General features: G+C 42.7%; 1 protein-coding gene across 3 annotated transcripts in view; it reads right to left on the bottom strand.

Annotated features, from left to right (window-relative positions):
* Positions 1–23944, bottom strand: part of tjap1 (tight junction associated protein 1 (peripheral)) — an 83977-nt gene that overhangs the window by 33713 nt on the left and 26320 nt on the right. For 2 of the 3 annotated variants that reach the window (XM_029753039.1, XM_029753036.1), the window contains exons 2-3: positions 14627–14759; positions 10690–10748 (exon numbers count right to left, since the gene is read on the bottom strand). In XM_029753039.1, coding sequence (XP_029608899.1) covers positions 10690–10722 — 33 coding nt within the window. In that variant the 5' untranslated portion in view covers positions 10723–10748; positions 14627–14759. Of the gene's footprint in view, positions 1–7199; positions 7222–10689; positions 10749–14626; positions 14760–23944 lie in introns of those variants that run through there. The other variant, XM_029753038.1, reaches the window with a different exon arrangement.

Genomic DNA, 23944 nt, shown 5'->3' with positions numbered 1-23944 from the left:
TGATTAGGCGTTCAGCAGTCTTATGGCTTGGGGGTAGAAGCTGTTAAGGAGCCTCTTGGACCTAGACTTGGTGCTCTTGCAGTGCGGTGACAGAGAGAACAGTCTATGACTAGGGTGTCTGGAGTCTGACAATTTTTAGGGCCTTCCTCTGACAGAGGTATAGAGGTCCTTGATGGCAGGAAGCTTGGCCCCAGTGATATACTCGGCCGTACGCACTACCCTCTGTAGCACCTTGCTGTAGAACGTTTTGATGATCTGAGGACCCATGACAAATTATTTCAGTCCACTGAGGGGGAATAGGAGTTGTCATGCCCTCTTCACGACTGTCTTGGTGTGCTTGGACCATGATAGTTTGCTGGTGATGTGGACACCAAGGAACTTGAAACTCTCGACCTGCTCCACTACAGCCTCGAAAAGAACGGGGGCCTGTGCGGCCCGTCTTTTTCTGTAGTCCACAATCATCTCCTTTGTCTTGATCACGTTGAGGGAGAGGTTGATGTCTTGGCACCACACTGCCAGGTCTCAGACCTCCTCCCTATAGGCTGTCTCATTGATGTCGGTGATCAGGCCTGCCACTGTTGTGTCGTCTGCAAACTTAATGATGGTGTTGGAGTCGTGTTTGGCCACACAGTCATGGGTGAACAGTACAGGAGGGGAATAAGCACGTACCCCCGAGGGGCCCCCGTGTTGAGGATCAGCGTGGCAGATGTGTTGTTGTCTACCCTTACAACCTGGGGGCGGTCAGTCCAGGATCTAGTTGCAGAGGGAGGTGTTTAGTCCCAGGGTCCTAAGCTTGTTGATGAGCTGAGGGAACTGCTGTGTTGAACGCGGAGCTGTAGTCAATGAAGAGCATTCTCAAGTAGGTATTGCATTTGTCCAGGTGGGAAAAGGCAGTGTGGAGTGCAATAGAGATTGCGTCATCTGTGGATCTGTTGGGGCGTTATGCTAATTGGAGTGGCTCTAGGGTTTCTGGAATGATGGTGTTGATGTGAGCCATGACCAGCCTTTCAAAGCACTTCATGACTACAGACGTGAGTGCTATGGGTCGATGGTCATTTAGGCAGGTTACCTTGCGGTTCTTGGGCACAGGGACAATGGTGATCTGCTTGAAACATGTAGGTATTACAGACTCGGGTCAGGAACAGGTTGAAAATGTCAGAGAAGACACTTGCAAGTTAGTCAGTACATGCTCTGAGTACACGTCCTGGTAATCCGTCTGGCTCTGCGGCCTTGTGAATGTTGACCTGTTTTTAAAAAAGTCTTGCTCGTCTGGAATAGCTGGTGTTCTCATGGATGCTTCAGTATTGCTTGCTTCAAATAATAAAAAAATAAAAAAAGCATTTTATTGGCGGCAGGTAGCCGAGTGGTTAGAGCGTTGGACTAGTATCCGAAAGGTTGCAAGACTGACTTGCCTAGTTAAATAAAGGTAAAAAATAAAATAACAATGTTGCCCATCTGGTAGGCTCGCGTCACTGGCCAGCTCCCGGCTGGGTTTCCCTTTGTAGTCTGTAATAGTTTTCAAGCCCTGCCACATCCGACGAGCATCAGAGCCGGTGTAGTAGGATTCAATCTTAGTCCTGTATTGATGCTTTGCCTGTTTGATGGTTCGTCTGAGGGCATAGCAGTTTTTTTTTATTTTTTATAAGTTCCCAGATTAGTGTCCCGCCCCTTGAAAGCGGCAGCTCTAGCCTTTAGCTTGGTGTGGACTGAGGTGGTATACTCCTCAATGCCATTGGATGAATCCCGGAACATATTCCAGTCTGTGCTAGCAAAACAGTCCTATAGCGTAGCATCCACATCATCTGACCAATTTCGTATTGAGCGAGTTACTGGTACTTCCTGCTTTAGTTTTTGCTTGTAAGCAGGAATCAGGAGAATAGCATTATGGTCAGATTTTCCAAATGGAGGGCGAGGGAGAGCTTTGTACATATCTCTGTGTGTGGAGTAAAGGTGGTAGGGTTTTTTCCCCCTCTGGTTGCACATGACATGCTGGTAGAAATGAGTTAAAACAGATTTAAGTTTGCCTGCATTAAAGTCCCCGGCCACTATAAGCACCGCTTCTGGATGACATTTTCTTGTTTGCTTATGGCCTTATACAGATCGTTGAGTGTGGTCTTAGTGCCAGAATCGGTTTGTGGTGGTAAATAGATGGCTACGAAAAATATAGATGAAAACTTGCTTGGTAGATAGTGTGGTCTACAGCTTATCTTGAGGTACTCTACGTTAGGCAAGCAATACCTTGAGACTTCCTTTATATTAGACATTGCACACCAGCTGTTATTAACAAATAGACACATACCCCCACTCCTTGTCTTACCGGACGTAGCTGTTCTATCCTGTCGATGCACGGAGGGTGAGGGAGAGCTTTATTTGAGTCTCTGTGTGTGGATTAAAGGTGGTCTAGAGTTTTTTTCCCCCTCTGGTTACACATGTTGTTGTGTCGAACTGCTTTGCTTTATCTTGGCCAGGTCGCAGTTGCAAATGAGAACTTGTTCTCAACAAGCCTACCATGGTTAAATAAAGGTGAAATAAATCAAATAAAAGTGACATGCTGGTAGAAATGAGTTCAAACAGATTGAAGTTTTCCTGTATTAAAGTCCCCATGTTGGTAAAACATAAGATATTACAGTTAACGTCCCGTTGGTAGGATAGTCTCAAACTGAGGTCATCCAGTTTATTCTCCAATGATTGCATGTTGACCAATATAACGGATGGTAGAGGTGGGTTACCCCCTCACAGACGAATTCTCACAAGGTACCCAAATCTGCGTCCCCTGTGTCAGTCTCTTCTTCATGCGAATGAAAGGGATTTGGGCCTGGTCTGGTATCAGCAGTAAATCCTTTGTGTCCGACTCCATCCATTCACCCTTTGTCTTTTCCTATAACCAACTTTGTAAAACAAAATTTGGCATATACTGTAGAAAACATTCTCTAGCATTCTATAGCATGTATCAAGTTCAACTAGACATTAAAATATGACCTTTGTCTTTGGAAACTGCAACACCCACTTAACTGATGCTTCTACCATTTACATTTCATAGAAAGAATGACTAGAACGTGCATCCCCATTAGAAGTTCCAAGCCTGTTCTAGTCATTCTATTTCTGCGGTTCATCTATCCTCTATCTAGATTGCGAAGGACTTTTACAGTATGGTGGAAAGGGAGGAATTTGGACTTAACACGAGATGTTTAAATCGCTGTACTACGTAACGGTTTGACTCATCCTCAAGAACTCTATTTCCTTGCCACACTGAATTTCTCATGCATGGTGTAGTCAGTGACTCAGACCTCCGTTAAACATTCATTCAGTTATAACAAGAAAGGGAAGAGAAAAGAATGTTTTGAGTCTGGAAATCATAAATGTTTTGTGTGTTTCTTCTTCACATTTGAGTGATGAAGCCTAGAGTGATGGCCTACGCTACAAGTCCCCATGTCACGCAAGGCATGGCAACCCCTGCACTGGAAAGGAAGGGTGCATCTACTCAAAACAGGTCTTTGCCACCGGACCTGCTTAACCAACTGCATAAGTATGTGCACCTATTGGCCTGACTAATATTTCAGTTTTTCTGAGCTGCTGCTGGGGTCAAATAACGTTGGCAGATATAGAAAATGTCAGCTAATTTGTCCCTGGTCACTAAAATAACCAGATGAATGAAACACCACATGGATGTACTGCCTGTATTTATGCACTGCCTATGTTTTACCAATAGGAATCTCTGTCCCCGCGTCTCTGTCAATGCCTGCGTGTGGATTTGTGAAATCGACCTCTTAAGAAAGCCAATTAAGAGTGGATTTCTGTCACTTTACAGCACTGCGGCTCTTTACAGAAACACACTTTACAGCTGTGTGGCAGCTTTTCTCAATAACAGCGCAGTGGAAAATAGCATAGTGATTTTTCGGGACTTGATGTTTGCCTGGGATTTAAGTGGTAGCACGAGGGGGTGGCAAGTTGCGTTCCATCCGTGATGAAAGAATTGGTTTCTACTCTCAGTTCTCAGCCGCACTCACACACAGGGGGGGGGTCTTTTCAAATGTTCCGGCAGTTAGAAGCATTAGTTTGTGGCATTTTTAAACGTGCAGGCAACAAGTCCCATTTAATGAACTTCCCTAATGGTATCCCTGCCTTGTCCTTTTCTTCATATGTCAGATGTGTCTTAAAGCTTTGCCTGAAAAACAGCATTATTATAACTGACTACGGCCCAGTTATCTTATAAAAAGGAAGTCAAACGTATTTTATTTATTTCACATTTATTTAACGAGGTAGGCAAGTTGAGAACAAGTTCTCATTTACAATTGCGACCTGGCCAAGATAAAGCAAAGCAGTTCGACACATACAACAACAGAGTTACACATGGAGTAAAACAAACATACAGTCAATAATACAGTAGAAAAATAAGTCTAAATACAATGTGAGCAAATGAGGTGAAGGGAGGTAAAGGCAAAAAAAAGGCCATGGTGGCGAAGTAAATACAATATAGCAAGTAAAACACTGGAATGGTAGATTTGCAGTGGAAGAAAGTACAAAGTAGAAATAGAAAGAATGGGGTGCAAAGGAGCAAAATAAATACAGTAGGGGAAGAGGTAGTTGTTTGGGCTAAATTATAGATGGGCTATGTACAGGTGCAGTAATCTGAGAGCTGCTCTGACAGCTGGTGCTTAAAGCTAGTGAGGGAGATAAGTGTTTCTAGTTTTAGAGATTTTTGTAGTTCGTTCCAGTCATTAGCAGCAGAGAACTGGAAGGAGAGGCGATCGAAGGAGGAATTGGCTTTGGGGGTGACCAGAGAGATATACCAGCTGGAGCGCGTGCTACAGGTGGGTGCTGCTATGGTGACCAGCGAGCTGAGATAAGGTGGGACTTTACCTAGCAGGGTCTTGTAGATGACCTGGAGCCAGCGGGTTTGGCGACGAATATGAAGCGAGGGCCAGCCAACGAGAGCGTACAGGTCGCAGTGGTGGGTAGTATATGGGGCTTTGGTGACAAAACGGATGGCACTGTGATAGAGTGCATCCAATTTATTGAGTAGGATATTGGAGGCTATTTTGTAAATGACATCGCCGAAGTCGAAGTTCGGTAGGATGGTCAGTTTAACAAGGGTATGTTTGGCAGCATGAGTGAAGGATGCTTTGTTGCGAAGTAGGAAGCCAATTCTAGATTTAACTTTGGATTGGAGATGTTTGATGTGAGTCTGGAAGGAGAGTTTACAGTCTAACCAGACACCTAGGTATTTGTAGTTGTCCACGTATTCTAAGTCAGAGCCGTCCAGAGTAGTGATGCTGGACGGGCGAGCAGGTGCGGGCAGTGATCGATTGAATAGCATGCATTTAGTTTTACCTGCGTTTAAGAGCAGTTGGAGGCCACGGAAGGAGAGTTGTATGGCATTGAAGCTCGTCTGGAGGTTAGTTAACACAGTGACCAAAGAGGGGCCAGAAGTATACAGAATGGTGTCGTCTGCGTAGAGGTGGATCAGAGACTCACCAGCAGCAAGAGCGACATCATTGATGTATACAGAGAAAAGAGTTGGCCCAAGAATTGAACCCTATGGCACCCCCATAGAGACTGCCAGAGGCCCGGACAACAGGCCATCCGATTTGACACACTGAACTCTATCTGAGAAGTAGTTGGTGAACCAGGCGAGGCAGTCATTTGAGAAACCAAGGCTATTGAGTCTGCCGATGAGGATGTGGTGATTGACAGAGTCGAAAGCTTTGGCCAGGTCAATGAATACGGCAGCACAGTATTGTTTCTTGTCGATGGCGGTTACGATATCGTTTAGGACCTTGAGCGTGGCTGAGGTGCACCCATGACCAGCTCTGAAACCAGATCGCATAGCGGAGAAGGTGCGGTGGGATTCAAAATGGTCAGTAATCTGTTTGTTGACTTGGCTTTCGAAGACCTTAGAAAGGCAGGGTAGGATAGCTATAGGTCTAACAATTTGGGTCTAGAGTGTCCCCTCCTTTGAAGAGGGGGATGACAGCAGCTGCTTTCCAATCTTTGGGAATCTGATGACACGAAAGAGAGGTTGAACAGGCTAGTAATAGGGGTTGCAACAATTTCGGCAGATAATTTTAGAAAGAAAGGGTCCAGATTGTCTAGCCCGGCTGATTTGTAGGGGTCCAGATTTTGCAGCTCTTTCAGAACATCAGCTGACTGGATTTGGGAGAAGGAAAAATGGGGAAGGCTTGGGCGAGTTGCTGTGGGGGGTGCAGTGCTGTTGACCGGGTTAGCCAGGTCGAAAGCATGGCCGGCCGTAGAAAAATGCTTATAGAAATTCTCAATTATAGTGGATTTATCAGTGGTGACAGAGTTTCCTATCCTCAGTGCAGTGGGCAGCTGGGAGGAGGTGCTCTTATTCTCCATGGACTTTACAATGTCCCAGAACTTTTTTGAGTTTGTGTTGCAGGAAGCAAATTTCTGCTTGAAAAAGCTAGCCTTGGCTTTTCTAACTGCCTGTGTATATTGGTTTCTAACTTCCCTGAAAAGTTGCATATCACGGGGGCTGTTCGATGCGTATGCAGAACGCCACAGGATGTTTTTGTGTTGATTAAGGGCAGTCAGGTCTGGAGAGAACCAAGGGTTAGATCTGTTCCTGGTTCTAAATTTCTTGAATGGGGCATGCTTATTTAAGATGGTGAGGAAGGCATTTAAAAAAAATAACCAGGCATCCTCTACTGACGGGATAGGTCAATATCATTCCAGGATACCCGGGCCAGGTCGATTAGAAAGGCCTGCTCGCTGAAGTGTTTCAGGGAGCATTTGACAGTGATGTGTGGAGGTCGTTTGACTGCTGACCCATTACGGATGCAGGCAATGAGGCAGTGATCGCTGAGATCTTGGTTGGAAAAACAGGTGAGGTGTATTTAGAGGGCAAGTTGGTTAGGATGATATCTATGACGGTGCCCGTGTTTACAGCTTTGGGGTGGTACCTGGTAGGTTCATTGATAATTTGTGTAAGATTGAGGGCATCAAGCTTAGATTATAGGATGGATGGGGTGTTAAGCATGTCCCAGTTTAGGTCACCTAGCAGCACGAGCTCTGAAGATAGATGGGGGCAATCAGTTCACATATGGTGTCCAGAGCAAAACTGGGGGCAGAAGGTGGTCTATAGCAGGCGGCAATGGTGTAAGACTTGTTTTTAGAGAGGTGGGTTTTTAGAGAGGTGGATTTTTAAAAGTAGAAGTTCAAATTGTTTGGGTACAGACCTGGATAGTAGGACAGAACTCTGCAGGCTCTCTCTGCAGTAGATTGCAACACCGCCCCCTTTGGCCGTTCTATCTTGTCTGAAAATGTTGTAGTTAGGGATGGAGATTTCAGAGTTTTTGGTGGTCTCCTAAGCCAAGATTCAGACACGGCTAGGACATCCGGGTTGGCAGAGTGTGCTAAAGCAGTGAATAAAACAAACTTAGGGAGGAGGCTTCTAATGTTAACATGCATGAAACCAAAGCTATTACGGTTACAGAAGTCATCAAAAGAGAGCGCCTGGGGAATAGGAGTGGAGCTAGGCACTAGAAACACAATTGAAACCAGGTGATGTCATCGCATGTGTGGGTGGTGGGACTGAAAGGTTGGATAAGGTATAACAAGCAGGGCTAGAGGCTCTACAGTGAAATAAGCCAATAAAAACTAACCAGAACAGCAATGGACAAGGCATATTGACATTAAGGAGAGGCATGCTTAGCCGAGTGATCATAAGGGTCCAGAGAGTAGTGAGGTTGGATGGAGTCACGGCGATTCAGACAGCTAGCCGGGCCATGGGTAGTAAGCTGGCAGAAGATGGACTGTTTTTAGCCACCTTGTGCATTTCTGTCGGTAGATTAGTGGGGTTCCGTGTGGTAGAGGGGACCAATCCAATTGGCAAAATAGTTATAGTGGCCCAAGAAAACTTCAGTCAAGGATTTTTCTTCCATTGAAATGCTTGGGTGAACCACCTACACTAAGTGTTTTTTCAGGTTGTCCAAGTCCTAAAAGTGTAAAATAAACAAAGCTTTCGGTGTAAACGACTAAAAACAGATAAATTATGTAGGAAAGATAATGGACCTAGATATGGGCGGCAGGTAGCCTAGGTAGAATCCCCGAGCCGACTAGGTGAAAAATCTAATGATGTGCCCTTGACCAAAGCACTTAACCCTAGTTGCACCTGTAAGTCGCTCTGGATCGTCTGCTAAATTTCGTCTGCTAAATTTCTAAAATGTTATATATTTTCCTTATAATATAATCTTTGAGAACTAACAATGACCTAAATAAAAGCTAGTGACAGTCAGGGAGAATTTAAAATTCCAAAATCAATTAATTTAACAGTATATTTTTGGTTATTATGTGTGAGCAAAAAAACACAGCATTAGCAAAACACATAGAATTGCAGGAAATTAGCTTTAAACTGATACATTGTCTCTCAGCTGCATGGCAAAAAGTGTAGAATTGCAGGAAATTAGCTTAACCTCAAAAATGTGAGCATTTTGGGGGAATTGCAGGAATTCTCTCTACACCACCAAGGTGGGTGCCTCAAATTTTCTCTAAAAAGCAGCTGACCGCACCCCTTGCCACACCCACCACCTAAGCCCCTTTTTGATTCAGAAAAAAACCCTGACTTCAGCTCATTAGAAAGATGGAATTACTTATAGTGAATCTGTAGTGACAGCCCTTGCTTGGGACATGAGTGTTGGAATGCCATTTATCTAAAGACAGTGTATTTGAATGAGCAACGGGGGGGTCTTGGTAAATGAGGGTGGGAGTTAAATCAGCATCGGAATGAATGATCAGATGCAATTACAGCACAAAGATCGTCAGGCAGAGGAACCGTGAGTGTATGAAATTACAGCACATCAAATGAAGGGATTCTGATTAGGCAATCTGAGGTTAAGGAGGAAGACATCTCAATATTACAAGGAACATAAATATAAAATGGAACATGCAACAATTTCAAAGATTTAACTGACTTGTTCATAGAAGGAGATCAGTATTAGGCCCTAATCTATGTATTTCACATTGGCGCAGCCAATTAGTTTTTCCCCACAAAAGACGCCAAACTGCAGTCAGATTAAGACTCTGGTAAGGATGACGAGCACGCAGATAAGCTTCCCTGAGATGGTTTCTTACAGTTTGTGTAGAAATTCTTCAGTTGTGCAAACCCCCAGTTTCACCAGCTGTCCAGGTGGCTGGTCTCAGACGATCCAGCAGGTGAAGAAGCCGGATATGAAGGTCCTGGGCTAGCGTGATTACAGGTGGCCTGCGGTTGTGAGGCCGGTTGGATGTACTGCCAAATTCTCTAAAACAACGGTGGAGGTGGCTTATGGTAAATAAATTAACATTAAATTATCTGGCAACAGCTCTGTTGGACATTCCTGCAGTCAGAATGCCAATTGCACGCTCCCTCAAAACTTGAGACCTCTGTGGCATTGTGTTGTGTGACAAAAATACACATTTTAGAGTGGCATTTTATTGTCCCCAACACAAGGTGCACCTGTGTAATGATGCTGTTTAATCAGCTTCTTGATATGCCACGCCTGTCAGGTGGATGGATTATCTTGGCAAAGGAGAAATACTCACTAACAGGGATGTAAACAAATTTGTGCACAACATTTTATAGAAATAAGCTTTTTGTGCATATGGAACATTTCTGGGATCTTTGATTTCAGCTCATGAAACATGGGACCAACACTTTACATGTTGCGTTTATATTTCTGCTCAGTATAGATTGCTAGTGGGTACAGCAGTACTTAGAGCAAAATTGACTATAACATATTTTAGAATAGCAAAGCCTAGTCAGTGATTTAGCTTTACTTTGTGTACATGACATGAAATCTAACAAGCTATTCTGAGCTGACACTGACATGAAGAATGATATGCTGCAAGAAGGCCTGAAATATCTCTTAATGAAATGGCACAATCCAATAGCATTACATTTGATACAATTATTACACCACACAATCCAAGTTCCTAAACCTACTTTAAAAAAACAAAACGGCATCATCATTATGGGAAACCGTACAGCTCTTCCACCGCAAAATAATCACACATGAGCAAACATATCCAACGCTTTCTGCAATCAGTAGCATTAAGAACACAGTATCTTCTAGAGCCTTCTGTATGTACTTCACAGGGGATCTGAGTGGAGCTCTGTAGTTCCCCAATGGCGAATGTGCATAAAGATGGCAGAATCTTCAGGAAACCATTGTTTTAGCACTATCCACCAAGTTTTTAAACTACAGCACGCGATTTGGTTCAATGTGGCAATAAAATTTGCACAATCTAAAATTTGGATCATGTATACTCTGCTAATGACCATAGAAAAAAAAAATAGTGGAGAGCAATGTACAATACAGCAAACTTAGCAAAACAAGGAATTTGTGGTAGGCCGCTATTACCAGGTTTTATTTTACCTTTATTTAAGGACAAATTCTTATTTTCAATGACGGCCTAGGAACATTGGGTTAACTGCCTTGTTCAGAGGCAGAACGACAGATTTTTTTACCTTCGTCAGCTCGGGGATTTGATCTTGCAACCTTTCGGTTTACTAGTCCAGCGCTCTAACCACTAGGCTACCTGCCGCCCCGTCTGGTGACTTATTATACCAGCAACATTTCCCCATGGTAAACCCACACACCTAAACATAGCAATATAACTGTACTGAAACAACCCTAGGTATATCATTATTATAAATAGAAATAGGTTCTATGAAAATAACCACCATACCCAAATTCTGAGGTATTCCAGCGATGTCCTCATCCACAGGTTCTTAAGTCACAGGCATTCTGAGGAGATACAAAGGAGCAGGCTGAAATGTAATCAAAAGGGTTCCAGTAAAATAGCTATTAGCTAGTGACATTTTACCCTCCGTGATAGAAAGGATTCAATGTACGTGGTGCTATGCTGGGTTCCCTCCTCCAGAATCGTGATACTCCAAGGGGACTCGCTAACCTGAGACAACCCTAAAAACATTATGTGTGGAACCACTACTTTATCATACCCGGTTACCTAATGATGTCCACTGGGATTTGAGTGACATAGCTCACAATGATACCAGATTTCAAAAATAGGTCACTGAATTTTTTTATTTTTTATCTGAGAACACCCAAAACGGTTTCGAGGCTCTCTACCTAAAACGTTAAATCAAATATTGAGAGAGAGATTCATGTTTGAGTGGAAATTCACGTGAGGCTGATTGCACAGCAAGAACACTTCATACAACATTCAGCGCCCCACTTTCATAATCTTCAATTACCTGGATTTGGTTTCGTAAAACTATTTTTACGAAACAAAGTAGGCATACGTTTAAGCAGAATACTGTAATTTAAACACAGTGGGTGTTTGGTATTCCTGTATCAAAGAGCTCTTGAAGGATATGTATATTTTCTAAATAAATTCTCCTTAAATTGGCTAATACAGCTTTCTGGTTTCCAGCTATAACTTTACCACTCTCTCTCTCTCTGTGTTTATCTGCCTTGAGCTGATCACACACACAATATTATTCAGTGTAAAAGCGGTCTTTTTTTTGGGCTGCTCGGGGCTGTGGATAAGCAAACCTTGCAGGAAGATGTGGCAGAGAATAACAAATGTGAACGCCTGTGCTGTAGTCACCAGCAATGCGTGACAATCAGCTGGTGGTGCCCTGGATTACAAACGCACCAGGGTTTTTTCTGGATCAAAATGGGGCTTAATTGGTGGGTGTGGCAGGGGTGTGGCATGGGCGTGGCCAATGGTGTGCTAGCCAACTCCTGTTGACAGCAGTGACAAAATCTAGCTGTTTTAAAGCTCATATCCTGCAATTCTACACAGATAACATGAATCAGTTTTAATAGCAACGTGCATGCCTCGCCCACCAGAGGATCTGTCTTTTTCAGCCGTCTTCCTGTGTGTTTGAAATGGGCTCGACGGAATACAAAAATGTCTTTCCGTTGGATCTATAAGAACGCTAAAGCGTCGCTGGGATTTAACGCATCGTCTCGACATCTTACATCACAAAAAAGATAACTACATTTTTTTATGGGTGTTAATTTTTTTGTGTGGAATTGAAACAAGTTCTAATTTAATAAAAAAGTTGACATTTTTACAAATTAGACGTCTGGAAATAAAAGCAACTTCTGAAAATGAATACTCGGATTATAGTAATGTGTCCGATCTCGCCAACAATGTCAAGCATGTTTAGATGGGTGTAATCTAGAGTCAAGTGTGTTGATTTCTAATCCAAGGGTATCTTGCGATTGGCAAACATGTTGAATTATGCAAGACAATAACAGTAATTAATAAGGCAATCTAGACAGTGCAGGTGATTGAGTGCAGATAGGGTAGTGTTTAGGGAAGTGTTTAGTGCTTGAAGACCTGTTCCACCCATTTATGCTAATGTATTTCATATATGCAAATACACTGTGTATTTATACAAATGAGTCACATAATTGTCTTCATTTTAACAAAAAATATTTTTACCAAACCTGATACAAGAAAATATTGTTACATTTCACAATAAGTTGAACACCTGAATTCCCACCAAAATCTAATTTGTAAAATGGTTTGTGTGCTATAACTCAGTCAATATCTGATGGTTTATAACATTTAAAAATGTATTGTTATTCATTGTCCAACTGTTGCATTAAAAACATAATTTTGATGACTGTTGCTAATTGTAAAGCTAATTTCCTGATATTCTACAAATCTTGCCATGGCTTATCCTATCGGAGTGATTCACATAGTATAACAAAATCAAAAATGGGGGCCTCCTGTCATGACAAAAACACTCCTGAATGCATAATATTTAGAATTTTAGAGTCTCCCTGACTGTCTAGCTTTTATTTTAATGATTTTTTATATCTTTGAGAACGAACAAATACAAATACATACATTATCTTACACAGAATTTATCCAATCCAGAAAAACGGTCCAAAAAAAAACAAACAGTTACGTGGTCTACCCAAGACTTTCCCATGCAGAAAAAACCTGCACACACAAGTCCACAAACACGTATGCACATGCATACACTTCAAAACAGTCTCAGCACTGTTTGACATTTACAAATAATAAAAATCATGACGATTAAAGCCATGGAGAAAATAATGGAACATAGTGTTTGCCTCACGGAGGTCACCCAGTGTTTTAAATAGAACACTCTTATAGGGCTCATTTACCATAGAACAAGCCGGTCAACAGTAAGGGAACCAAATCATTGAAAAAATATATATATAAATTAGAAATGTACCTTTTTAGCCTGTGGCTTACAGCATAAGGGCACAGCTATAGGAAGAGCTTGACCATAGAGCTTTATGGTCGTCATGAATCAAATCGTAGAATTTCTATTTTAAGAGCCATCCTTAAGGTGACTCCTGAACAGTGGGTTGGTGTAAGAGTACCCCTTATTGTGATGCGTTTCTCTTGCCACTGCCCTGGTAGCACTCTATGCCATAGTTAATAACTGCTGGGATGTTCATGTTGCTCCTAATCTGTGCTCCCCCTGCTGTCATTCTGTGCTAATGTGGCTATTTAGATGCCTCTCTACTCTATGTCCAGCATTCTGCTACCTGGGCTTTCTTTAACTTTCTGTAACAAATGAATTCGCAAAAATTGATTGATTGTACAGCCATTTTTGCCTCATCAACCCAATATAGCGACCAATTAGAGCAGCTGTTGGTGGCGGGCTGTAAACGGGTGGTTTTAGGGGGGAGATGGAGGCACACAGCTGGTGTACTCAAGGTCACCTGAACTGGTCCAATGAAAAAGGAGCTGCATATAAAGTGAACCTAGCGAGAGTTGTTTGCAAAAAAAACTAACAAATCAACTAATGTTTCCACTGAGGTGATGTGCTCTGTTATTAACAAGCAACTGGACCAGGCGGTGGTGTGCTCTGTTATTAACAAGCACCTGGACCAGGCGGTGGTGTGCTCTGTTATTAACAAGCACCTGGACCAGGCGGTGGTGTGCTCTACAGGGCCATGTTCAGTCTTGTTTGGGGCTAAGCTTGAATCATTTCAACGGCGGTAGAGAAAGCCACGGTTCATATAACTGAGCCCGTGGAAAATAGTCATTATTTTCCAAGGACATTGAGTATGGGCGAGAATAATAACCCGAGTCATTGTTACACTCAGGGCTTTTGATTTGGTGGAACCTAGGTGGCTGGTTCTCCTTCGCCCCGATTATGGACGCATGTATTATGCGTCTGGAGCTACTGTACTAACAACAAAACACTAGACATTTACTACAAATATTGTGGCTCTTCTGCCTCATTTACATTTAGTCAACAGAAAACCCATTACATTACCTTCTTGTATCAATGAATAAATAAACATGTTTAAGCAGGCTCTATTTCGAGCTTACGAGTGAAAAGCATTCTTCACTGAGGAAACCATTGGAGAATATCCCAAACAGCAGGTCCAGTGTGCCAAGCAAAACTTAACTGACAATTCACAAAACAGTAAGGCCACAATGTACAGAAGGGACATGAATGTGTATTTGCACACTATAATAGGAGTGATTTTGTGCATTTTCCATACACAAGAAAAAGGGAAACCAAGGACAGAGAGTAATGGATGAAAAGAACACTTTGTGTGTGTTGCGTGTCTGTGAGGGGGAAGAGTGAGCAAGCGAAAGAGAGAGAAGGCGGTAAAGCAGGATGATAGAGAATGGTGTATGAATAGCCACTCACCTTTAGGAGCGTATGCTACGTGTTCCAGACTGATCGCCCTGGGTGTGTCCCCTCTGGCTCCTCTTCCTGCCCCTCCTCCTCCTTGTCCTCCTCCTCGCTTTCTTGGCATGTGAACCTCTGGGCTACTGATAACCTGAAACAAAAGAAGGTGGATGGAAAAACACGGTCGTGTCAGTACCTCCGAGGTGTCAATCTCCCGACTCCTCGGATATGTAACAAGCCAGACAGAGCTGGGGCTCAGGGGACAGTGTGCGAGGCAAGCCTCATACAGGAGGCTTTCATTCTGTCCTTGACATTCACTCCCACACCGTCTGACTGCCTGAATGACTGCTGCCGCACATTAGCTCCCTCTAAGCACAGTGATGCTATTGAGGGAAAAAGGCCTTGATAATACATTTATGCTCCGATTGAACCGTCGGTCTGGAAGAGAGATCGTAGTCCTTTTCAAACAGAGATCCAGTGTTTCTAATGTAAGCATGATTACGCGACAACTTAATTACTTTGTTTCCTTGGATGAGCCCTGGGGTTGAGTGCGTGAAGTCATTCGTTCAAAGTAAGGTCACAGGAGCCAAATCGCCCTGTCAAGAGCGTGACTAACACCCCGGGCCCAGCCAAATAGATACAGTAAGCCTGACAATCTCTCACCTCCAATTTATTAAGGCTTACCTTAGGATATACTGGGATTTTGAATCCTTCATTTGAATAAAATAAATGAAAAAGAGAGTAGCCGAAGACCCGACACATTTGTTGCCTGGGGACGAGAGCCAGTCAGTCAGTTCACAGCTCGACCCTGGCAAAATCAGGGCTAACTTACTGACTTGTCTCTGCCAATCAGAAAGTCAATGAGACAAAGCTATGAAAGTATTTCCAGGGTTAAAATGTGTGCTACTGCGGATTGGACGAGGTTCACAGTACCCCTTGGTTGCTGCGTAGATTAAATACTGTAGCCCACAGGTTACCTCAATGACATATTTTACTTCATGCTCAAGTCATGAACAAAAAATGTTTAAGTTTGAAGTCTTAGAAAATAAATGTTCAGCACTGCAGTGGGCCATAGACTACAGCAGGGTTCTCTAACTCTAGGGCTGCGTTTTTAAATGCATTTCTCCATTTTCATTGTTGGACACAAAAGATGGTAAAAACACCAGGAAATCAGCTCAGAGTGATTTTAATTTAATAAATCTGTTCCCAAATATTCCCACACATAAGAGAGACACGTGATCTTATACAAACTGTAAGCAAGGTTTGAAATAAGTTTTTGGGGTGGTGAAATATTATATCCGTTTAGGCTTCTTGCGGTCAAATCTGCAGTCTACAAGTTAATTGTAATTATTTTCTGACCCCCTGACCATCCACTCAAGAAAAATATTTCCCCCTCGTTCTTCCAGAATTATTTACAGACGATACAAAACACGGTTCATCATTGGCCTAAAACATCTTGATTACTGTCCAGTCATATGGTGTGTGCAAAACTGTCAAAGGTCGGCTACTTTGAAGAACCTCAAATATATTTTGATTTGTTCCAACACTTTTTTGGTTACTACATGATTCAATGTGTGTTTTTTCATAGTTTTATGTCTTCACTATTATTCTACAATGTAGAAATTAGTAAAAAATAAAGAAAAACCCTTGAATGAGTAGGTGTCCAAACTTTTGACTGGTACTGTAGTTAAGCTGCAGCTAGCCCAGAACAGAGCACACGTCGTGCTCTTCATTATAATCAGAGGGGTAATATTAATACTATGCATGCCAGTCTCTCTTGGCAAGAGTTGAGTAAAGACTGTTATTCTTGTTTTTATAAGAAACAATGTGTTGGAAATTCCAGATTGTTTGCATAGTCAACTTACACACAGCTCTGACACACGCTTACCCCACCAGACATGCCACCAGGGGTCTTTTCACAGTCCCCAGGTCCAGAACAAATTCAAGGAAACGTGCAGTATTATACAGAACCATGACTGCATGGAACTCTTCCATCTTATATAGCACAAGTTAACCGCAAACCTGGTTTCCACAAACAAATAAAGCAACCTCAAGGCACGCCCCCCCCCCCCCCCCCCCATGTGACCTACTTGTTGTGTGAATGGACTGACATGCATGTGTAACTGATAGGCGCAAACACGTTCTTTGTACCGCCTTTTCCGACCCCGGTAAGACTAGCTGTCACCATTGGCGTCGGCTAATGGGGATCCTAATAAATCAAAAACACACCCGAAGCCGGGATATAATTAAAAGCATCAGGTGGAATGTCAGTTAAAATGTCAGCAGCTGTCTTCCGCCTGGGAGACACCGCTCTGTTCACAGTAGGCCTACATGGATAACATCACAGATCATAACGCAAAAGATAGAGGGGAATGAACTGTACCGTGTTATGCATGTGGGGGAGTGACAAGAAAATATGCAAATCCCTTTAAGTATCATCAACAAGACAGCACAAAATGCATTTCAGTCATATTGGATGTGGGCCTAAGTACTGAGCAGGAGGACTGGATCTAGTTTATCCATGCTGCTTTATATGAGACATGAAGAAGAATTGTAAATATCATACATGTGATGGATCAATCGGCATCGAAACGGATCCATTTTTTTCTGACTGCTCTTTGGTTAGACTGCAGAGAGAAGTCAGCAGCCACTTAAAAATGGGGCCCGTCAGTGAGAGCTGCCATGGGCCTATTCCTCCTGAATGCACCATATTGCATCACCTATAACACATCCCTACCTACAATCGCGCCCTGCCCCATCCTAAACCGTGTGACGTTTAATCCACCCATATTTCCACTCATACGTTTCGTAGAGCACAGGCTCACACAGATGGACAGACCGGCCTGGACGGAGACAGTGGACACACCCCTGAGAGGAGACCGACAGTCTTCCATACTATAGTGACATTAGTTCCTCGGCCAGGGCTCAGGACATGTTTGAGTTATGGGGGCCTGAGGGCTGCGGTGCAGAGGGAGCGTCCGGCTGGGTCTGGGAGCTGTCAGATCAATGTGTGGCAGCCTCCTCACTCTCAGGTCATGGCTTCCTGTCTCCCCAAGGAACATAGAGTATGGCACCAGGCAGCAGGCTTCCCGCAGGAACCACACAGTGGCAAAGAGCGGAGTCACTGGCTGACTGACTGAACAGCACATTTCTATAGAGCGGCATTCTTAGTACATGCTAGATGAATTGAACTATTCTTTAATTGTATTTTACCACAATGGAATGTCTCTAAACGACCTTGGATTTCATATTCTGTTCAAAACTACCACGCAATCAACTGTGCGGATAGAAGTGTGATTTTCGAGATTCAAATCAACTTCGAAATCCTTTGTAGGAAATGGAAAATAACATGTATAAAAACCCAAACGAGAACAATGAATCAAAACACTGTTTACCGGGGAAACTATTACTAAGAGGTTGACAGGTGTGTTTAATTACTGCCGCGTTGACGCTGGTTGGAGGAAACTCTAATGCAGTTTGCAGCTTTGAACCATGGTAATTATTTTCCTTTGCTTATTACACTGAAGCTTAAAGGGGCAATCTGCAGTTGAAACGATAACAAAGCACTTTCCCCCGTCTCTGTTCCGGTAAAAAGCTGAGGGATGGGCCTGGAGAAATGTAACCGCTCTCAGATTCATAGACAGAGCTACGGATGCAAGAATTGACCATCCATGATATTAACATGATCGTTTTAACCATGTTTTCAGGCTATATAGTGTTTGTTTACATTTGCTTTGTTTACAAAACATTGGAGTAAAACAAGCTTATATTTTGGGTTTCTCATTTTGCTGCCAACTAACTGACCCTCATTAACCGGTCACATTTTTTCCAAACAGTAAAATGATGTGAACAACAGAAAATACTTGTATGCATACAAGGAAAGGACATTTTTCATTGAGCTTAATGTAAACGTGCAACAATAGCCAGCCTATCGTATTACAGTCAAAATGCTATAGCCTATTATTGAACATTCAACTCATGCAATGAAGTAACTAAACTCATAAACACACCATTTTCATTTCTCAAAAGGCAATTTGCGGGACACAATTTGCGGGTTCTAAACAGGGCACCTAATGCAAGCGGTGAGAGATGAAAATCTTAGTTAGAAACTTAGAAAGATGGGGAATCTAATAGTAACAACTAGGATGGGTTGCTAATATGACTAGGATTGTGTCTTTGGCTTCTAGACAACAAAATAGAGTTAATATGAAAATCAGTAGAACAGGAGAGAAATGCTGGTTATTGGCATGAGGAAGTCTTGCGTTCACGTTTCTATGGATGGATTTTGGCAAGGCTACTTTGAAACAAGGTAATGCCTCATTATTTGAAGTCAAGTAAAAATGTTCAGGTTTCAAACAAGTACACTGCCTCAAGCTCCCATTGGAAAGTGGTGGGTGATGCGCCGATAGCCTGACTACTGTTGACTATAGCCTATGCCAGGGGTATCCAACCTTTCCTAGCATGAGAGCAACTTCAATAGAAATAAAACATGTCGCTAGCTTTCAAATTAGGCTCATTCTCCTCTCTCCCTTGCAACCCTTCCCCGGATCTTTAGTGCACTACTATCTCTTGAACACTGTGTTTTCTGTCAATATACCTAGTAAAATAAATGGTTCATAAATAAATAAATAAATAGTTGTTTAAAAACTTTATCTAGGCAAGTCAGTTAAGAACAAATTCTTATTTACAATTACGGCCTACCAAAAAGGCCTCCTGCAGGGACAGGGGCTGGATGTAATTAAAAAAATAAAATAAATATAGGACAAAAACACACATCACGACAAGAGAGACAACATAACACTACATAAAGAGAGACATAGCATGGTAGCAACAAAACATGACAACATGGTAGCAAACATGGCAGCAGCACAAAACATGGTACAAACATTACCGGGCACAGACATCAGCACATAGGGCAAGAAGGTAGAGGCAAGAAGGTAGAGACAACAATACATCACGCAAAGCAGCCACAACTGTCAGTAAGCGTGTCCATGATTGAGTCTTTGAATGAAGAGACGGAGATAAAACTGTCCAGTTTGAGTGTTTTTTTTGCAGCTCGTTCCAGTCACTAGCTGCAGCGAACTGAAAAGATGAGCAATCCAGGGATGTGTGTGTGCTTTGGGGACCTTTAACAGAATGTGACTGCTGTACGTGGAGGATGAGGGCTGCAGTAGATATCTCAGATAGGGGGGAGTGAGGCCTAAGAGGGTTTTAAAAATAAGCATCAACCAGTGGGTCTTGAAACGGGTATACAGAGATGACCAGTTTACAGAGTGCAGTGATGTGTCCAATAAAGAGCATTGGTGGTGTAACAGTATAGCTTCTGTCCCTCTCCTCACCCCTACCTGGGCTCGAACCAGGGACCTTCTGCACACATCAACAACTGCCTCCCACGAAGCTTCGTTACCCATCGCTCCACGAAAGCAGCGGCCCTTGCAGAGCAAGGGGAACAACTACTTCAACGTCTCAGAGTTAGTGACGTCTCCGCTTGAAACGCTATTAGCGTGCACCCCGCTAACTAGCTAGCCATTTCACACCGGTTACGGTGACAAATCTGATGGCCAAATGGTAAAGAACATCTAGCCGCTCGAAAGCACCCTTACCTTCCGATCTATAAAATACGCCTCCATAATCTAGCATGGGTAGGATGGTCATCTGAAATCAGGGTTAGTTTGGCAGCTGGGGTGAAAGAGGAGCGATTACGATAGAGGAAACCAAGTCTAGATTTAACTTTAGCCTGCAGCTTTGATATGTGCTGAGAAAAGGACAGACTACCGCCTAGCCATACTACCAAGTACTTGTATGAGGTGACTACCTCAAGCTCTAAACCCTCAGAGGTAGTAATTACACCTGTGGGAGGAGAGGCATTGTTACCAAACCACATGACTTTTGTTTTTGAGGTGTTCAGAACAAGATTAAGGGCAGAGAAAGCTTGTTGGACACTAAGAAAGCTTTGTGGAAGAGCGTTTAACACAAAGTCCGGGGAGGGGCCAGCTGAATATAAGACTATCATCTGCATATAAATGGATGAGAGAGCTTCCGACTACATGAGCTATGTTGTTGATGTAAATTGAGAAGAGCGTGGGGCCTAGGATCGAGCATTGGGGTACTCCCTTGGTGACAGAACATCTTCTGTCTCAGCTACTGTCTAACATTATGCACTGCACTCTGAGGTAGTTAGCAAACCAGGCCAAAGGCCCCTTAGAGACACCGATACTCCTTAGCCGGCCTACAAGAACGGAATGGTCTACCGTATCAAAAGTTTTGGCCAAGTCAATAAGAATAGCAGCACAGCATTGCTTAGAATCAAGGGCAAAGGTGACATCATTGAGGACCTTTAAGGTTGCAGTGACACCAGATTGCATATCAGAGAGAATACTATAGACATCAAGAAAGCCAGTCAGTTGATTATTGACAAGTTAACACTTTTGATAAACAGGGCAAAATATAAATAGGCCTATAACAGTTAGGATCAGCTTGATCTCCCCCTTAAAGGACGAACCGTGCCTGCCTTCCAAGCAATGGGAACCTCCCCAGAGAGGAGAGACAGGTTAAAAAAGGTCAGAGATAGGCTTGGCGATGATAGGGGCAGCAACATTAAAGAAGAAAGGCTCTAATCCATCTGACCCAGATGTTTTTTGGGGGGTAAAGTTTTAGGAGCTGCTTTAGCACCTCGGACTCAGTGACCGCCTGCAGGGAGAAACTTTGTAGCGGGGCAGGGGGAAAATAGGGAGGAGCATCGAGGCTAGTCGCATTAGAAGGGGTGGGAGATGAGGAAATGTTGGACGGGCAAAGAGGCATGGCTGAGTCAAATAGGAATCCTGACTTAATGAAGTGGTGATTAAAGAGCTCAGCCATGTGCTTCTTGTCAGTAACAACCAGCTGTGAGAAGGGTTTATTCTCCAGATCTTTAACAGTTTTCCAGAACTTCTTGGGGTTAGACCCAGAGAGAGAACTGCTTCTGAAACTAACTTTGGCCTTCCAGTCTTTTTACTGTTGTTTTATTCCTTTACCTACCCATTGTTCACCTAATACCTTTTTGCACTATTGGTTAGAGCCTGTAAGTAAGCATTTCACTGTAATTACCTGTTGTATTCAGCGCACATGACAAATAAACTGATTTGATCAAGCTGATTCTATACCAATTTACAGAGGCCAGGTCATGAAGGAAGGCTTGCTCATGAAAGTGTTTTAGCAAGCGTCTATGACAAATCAGGACAGGTCGTTTCACTGAGCAGCCATTATGAACACAGGCTGTAAAACAGTGATCACTAAGGTCCTTACAGAAAACACAACTGATCATGATTATTTGTGAGGATAACATCAAGGAGAGTAGCCTTTTCTGGGTGTTTGGAGTCATACCTTGTGGGATTGGTAATAATCTGAGAAAGATTTAGGAGGAGTCCCAGTTTAGGTCACCTAGCAGGACAAACTCAGACTTAGTGTAAGGGGCCAGGAAAGAGCTTAGGGCAGGTAGGGTACAGGCCGGTGCTGATGGAGGACGATGGCACCCAGCAACAGTCAACAAAGAGCTACTTGAAAGTTTAATACTTAAAACCAGCAAATCAAATTGTTTGGGGACAGACTTGGTGGAGACAACCGATCACTGAAGGTGATTGCCACTCCCCCACCTTTGGAAGATTTGTCTTGCCAAAAGGAGGTTATAACCAGGAAGGTTAACATCAGTATTCAGATCACTCCACCTTAACCACATCTCAGTAATGAGCAACCCATCTGGATTGGAGCTATGAACCCACACTTTCAATTGATCCATTTCAGGTAATAAGCTTCTAGTGTTAACGTGCAGAAAACCCAGGATTTTATGAGAGCAGAAATCAGTGAAGCAGATAGTCAGAATTGGGGCTAACAACTGTAGATGGGCCAGGGTGTACATGGAATTTCCAGATATCATTAGCAGCAGTATCACAATCAAGGCACGGCAATAAGGAGAGCTGTCCCGTGTTGATTTATGACATGTGCATTAGATGGCCTTATTCATTCTGATTATTTTCCCCAAATTATGTTCTCAGTTTTATTTTTCATGATTTTAGATTAATTTTATTTTATTCATAAAGAAACAATGAAAGTGGATGTTCTGAGTCCATGTCAATGCTTAAATCACATCACCAAAAAAAAAAAAATTGAGCTTGGAAGAAAACGTAAACATTTATTTGAGTGTAATTCCCCTTTAATAGCGCATCTAGCATGTGAGGAATGTGCCGGTCTAGCGATGGTTTTCTACTTGTCCTGCTCACTTCATGGCAAAGTTTGTAAATGACAAATAGATACAAATTATATACTTACTCATGATATACTTCTGCCAGGTAAGCCTACTTTGCAGTTTACATTTAATTGAGAAGGTTTTGGGGGAAGTATTTCTGTAAGCCCACAAGATGGTAATCATATCAACTGTCGCGCAACACAAAAGACAGACAGGGGCCAATATTGCTGGAAATTAATTGGCAGATCGTGTGTAAGGTTTGGCTTTTTAAGCCAATAGTGGCTAACCAGGGGTGAGATCATGTCGATGTTGCGTTGATTAGATAGTAGCTGGGAGCTTACGGTGTCTGATATTTGTGAGATTTGTTTATGACAGTTTGTTATGACAGGATTTGCCCCAAACATAACACTTTGTATTCAGGACAAAAACATTGTTTCTTTGCCACTTTCTTTTGCAGTATACATGCAAACGGGATGCATGTTTTGGAATATTTGTATTCTGTACAGCCTTCCTTCCTTTTCACTCTGTCAATTAGGTTAGTATTGTGGAGGAACTACAATGTTGTTGATCCATCCTCAGTTTTCTTCTATCACAGCCATTAAACTCTGTAACCGTTTTTAAATCACCATTGGCCTCATGGTGAAATCCCTGAGTGGCTCCCTTCCTCTGTGGCAACTGATTTAGGAAGGGCGCCTGTATCTTTGTAATGACTGGGTACATTGATATACCATCCAAAGTGTAATTAAGAACTGCACCCATTTACCAATAGGTGCCCTTCTTCGCGAACCATTGGAAAACCTCCTTGGCCTTTGTGGTTGAATGTGTGTTGAAATTCATTGCTCGACTGACCTTAGGTAGTCATTCGAAAAGTATGTTAAACACTATTACTGCACACAGAGTGAATGCATACAACTTATGTGACTTGTTCAGTACATTTTTACTCCTGAAAAAAAAAAAAAAGTCCATTTAGGCTTGCCGTAAGAAAAGAGTTGAATACTTATGGACTCAAGACATTTCAGCTTTTCATTTGTAAACATTTCTAAAAACATAATTCCACTTTGACATTATGGGGTAGTGTGTAGATCAGTGACACGAACTCACGAACTCTGAATTTA

Source organism: Salmo trutta, chromosome 5 (genome assembly GCF_901001165.1).
Source record: "Salmo trutta chromosome 5, fSalTru1.1, whole genome shotgun sequence".
Classification (NCBI taxonomy): Eukaryota; Metazoa; Chordata; class Actinopteri; order Salmoniformes; family Salmonidae; genus Salmo; species Salmo trutta.
The sequence above is the reverse complement of the archived record's forward strand: the minus strand, read 5'-3'. Positions and strand labels throughout refer to the sequence as shown.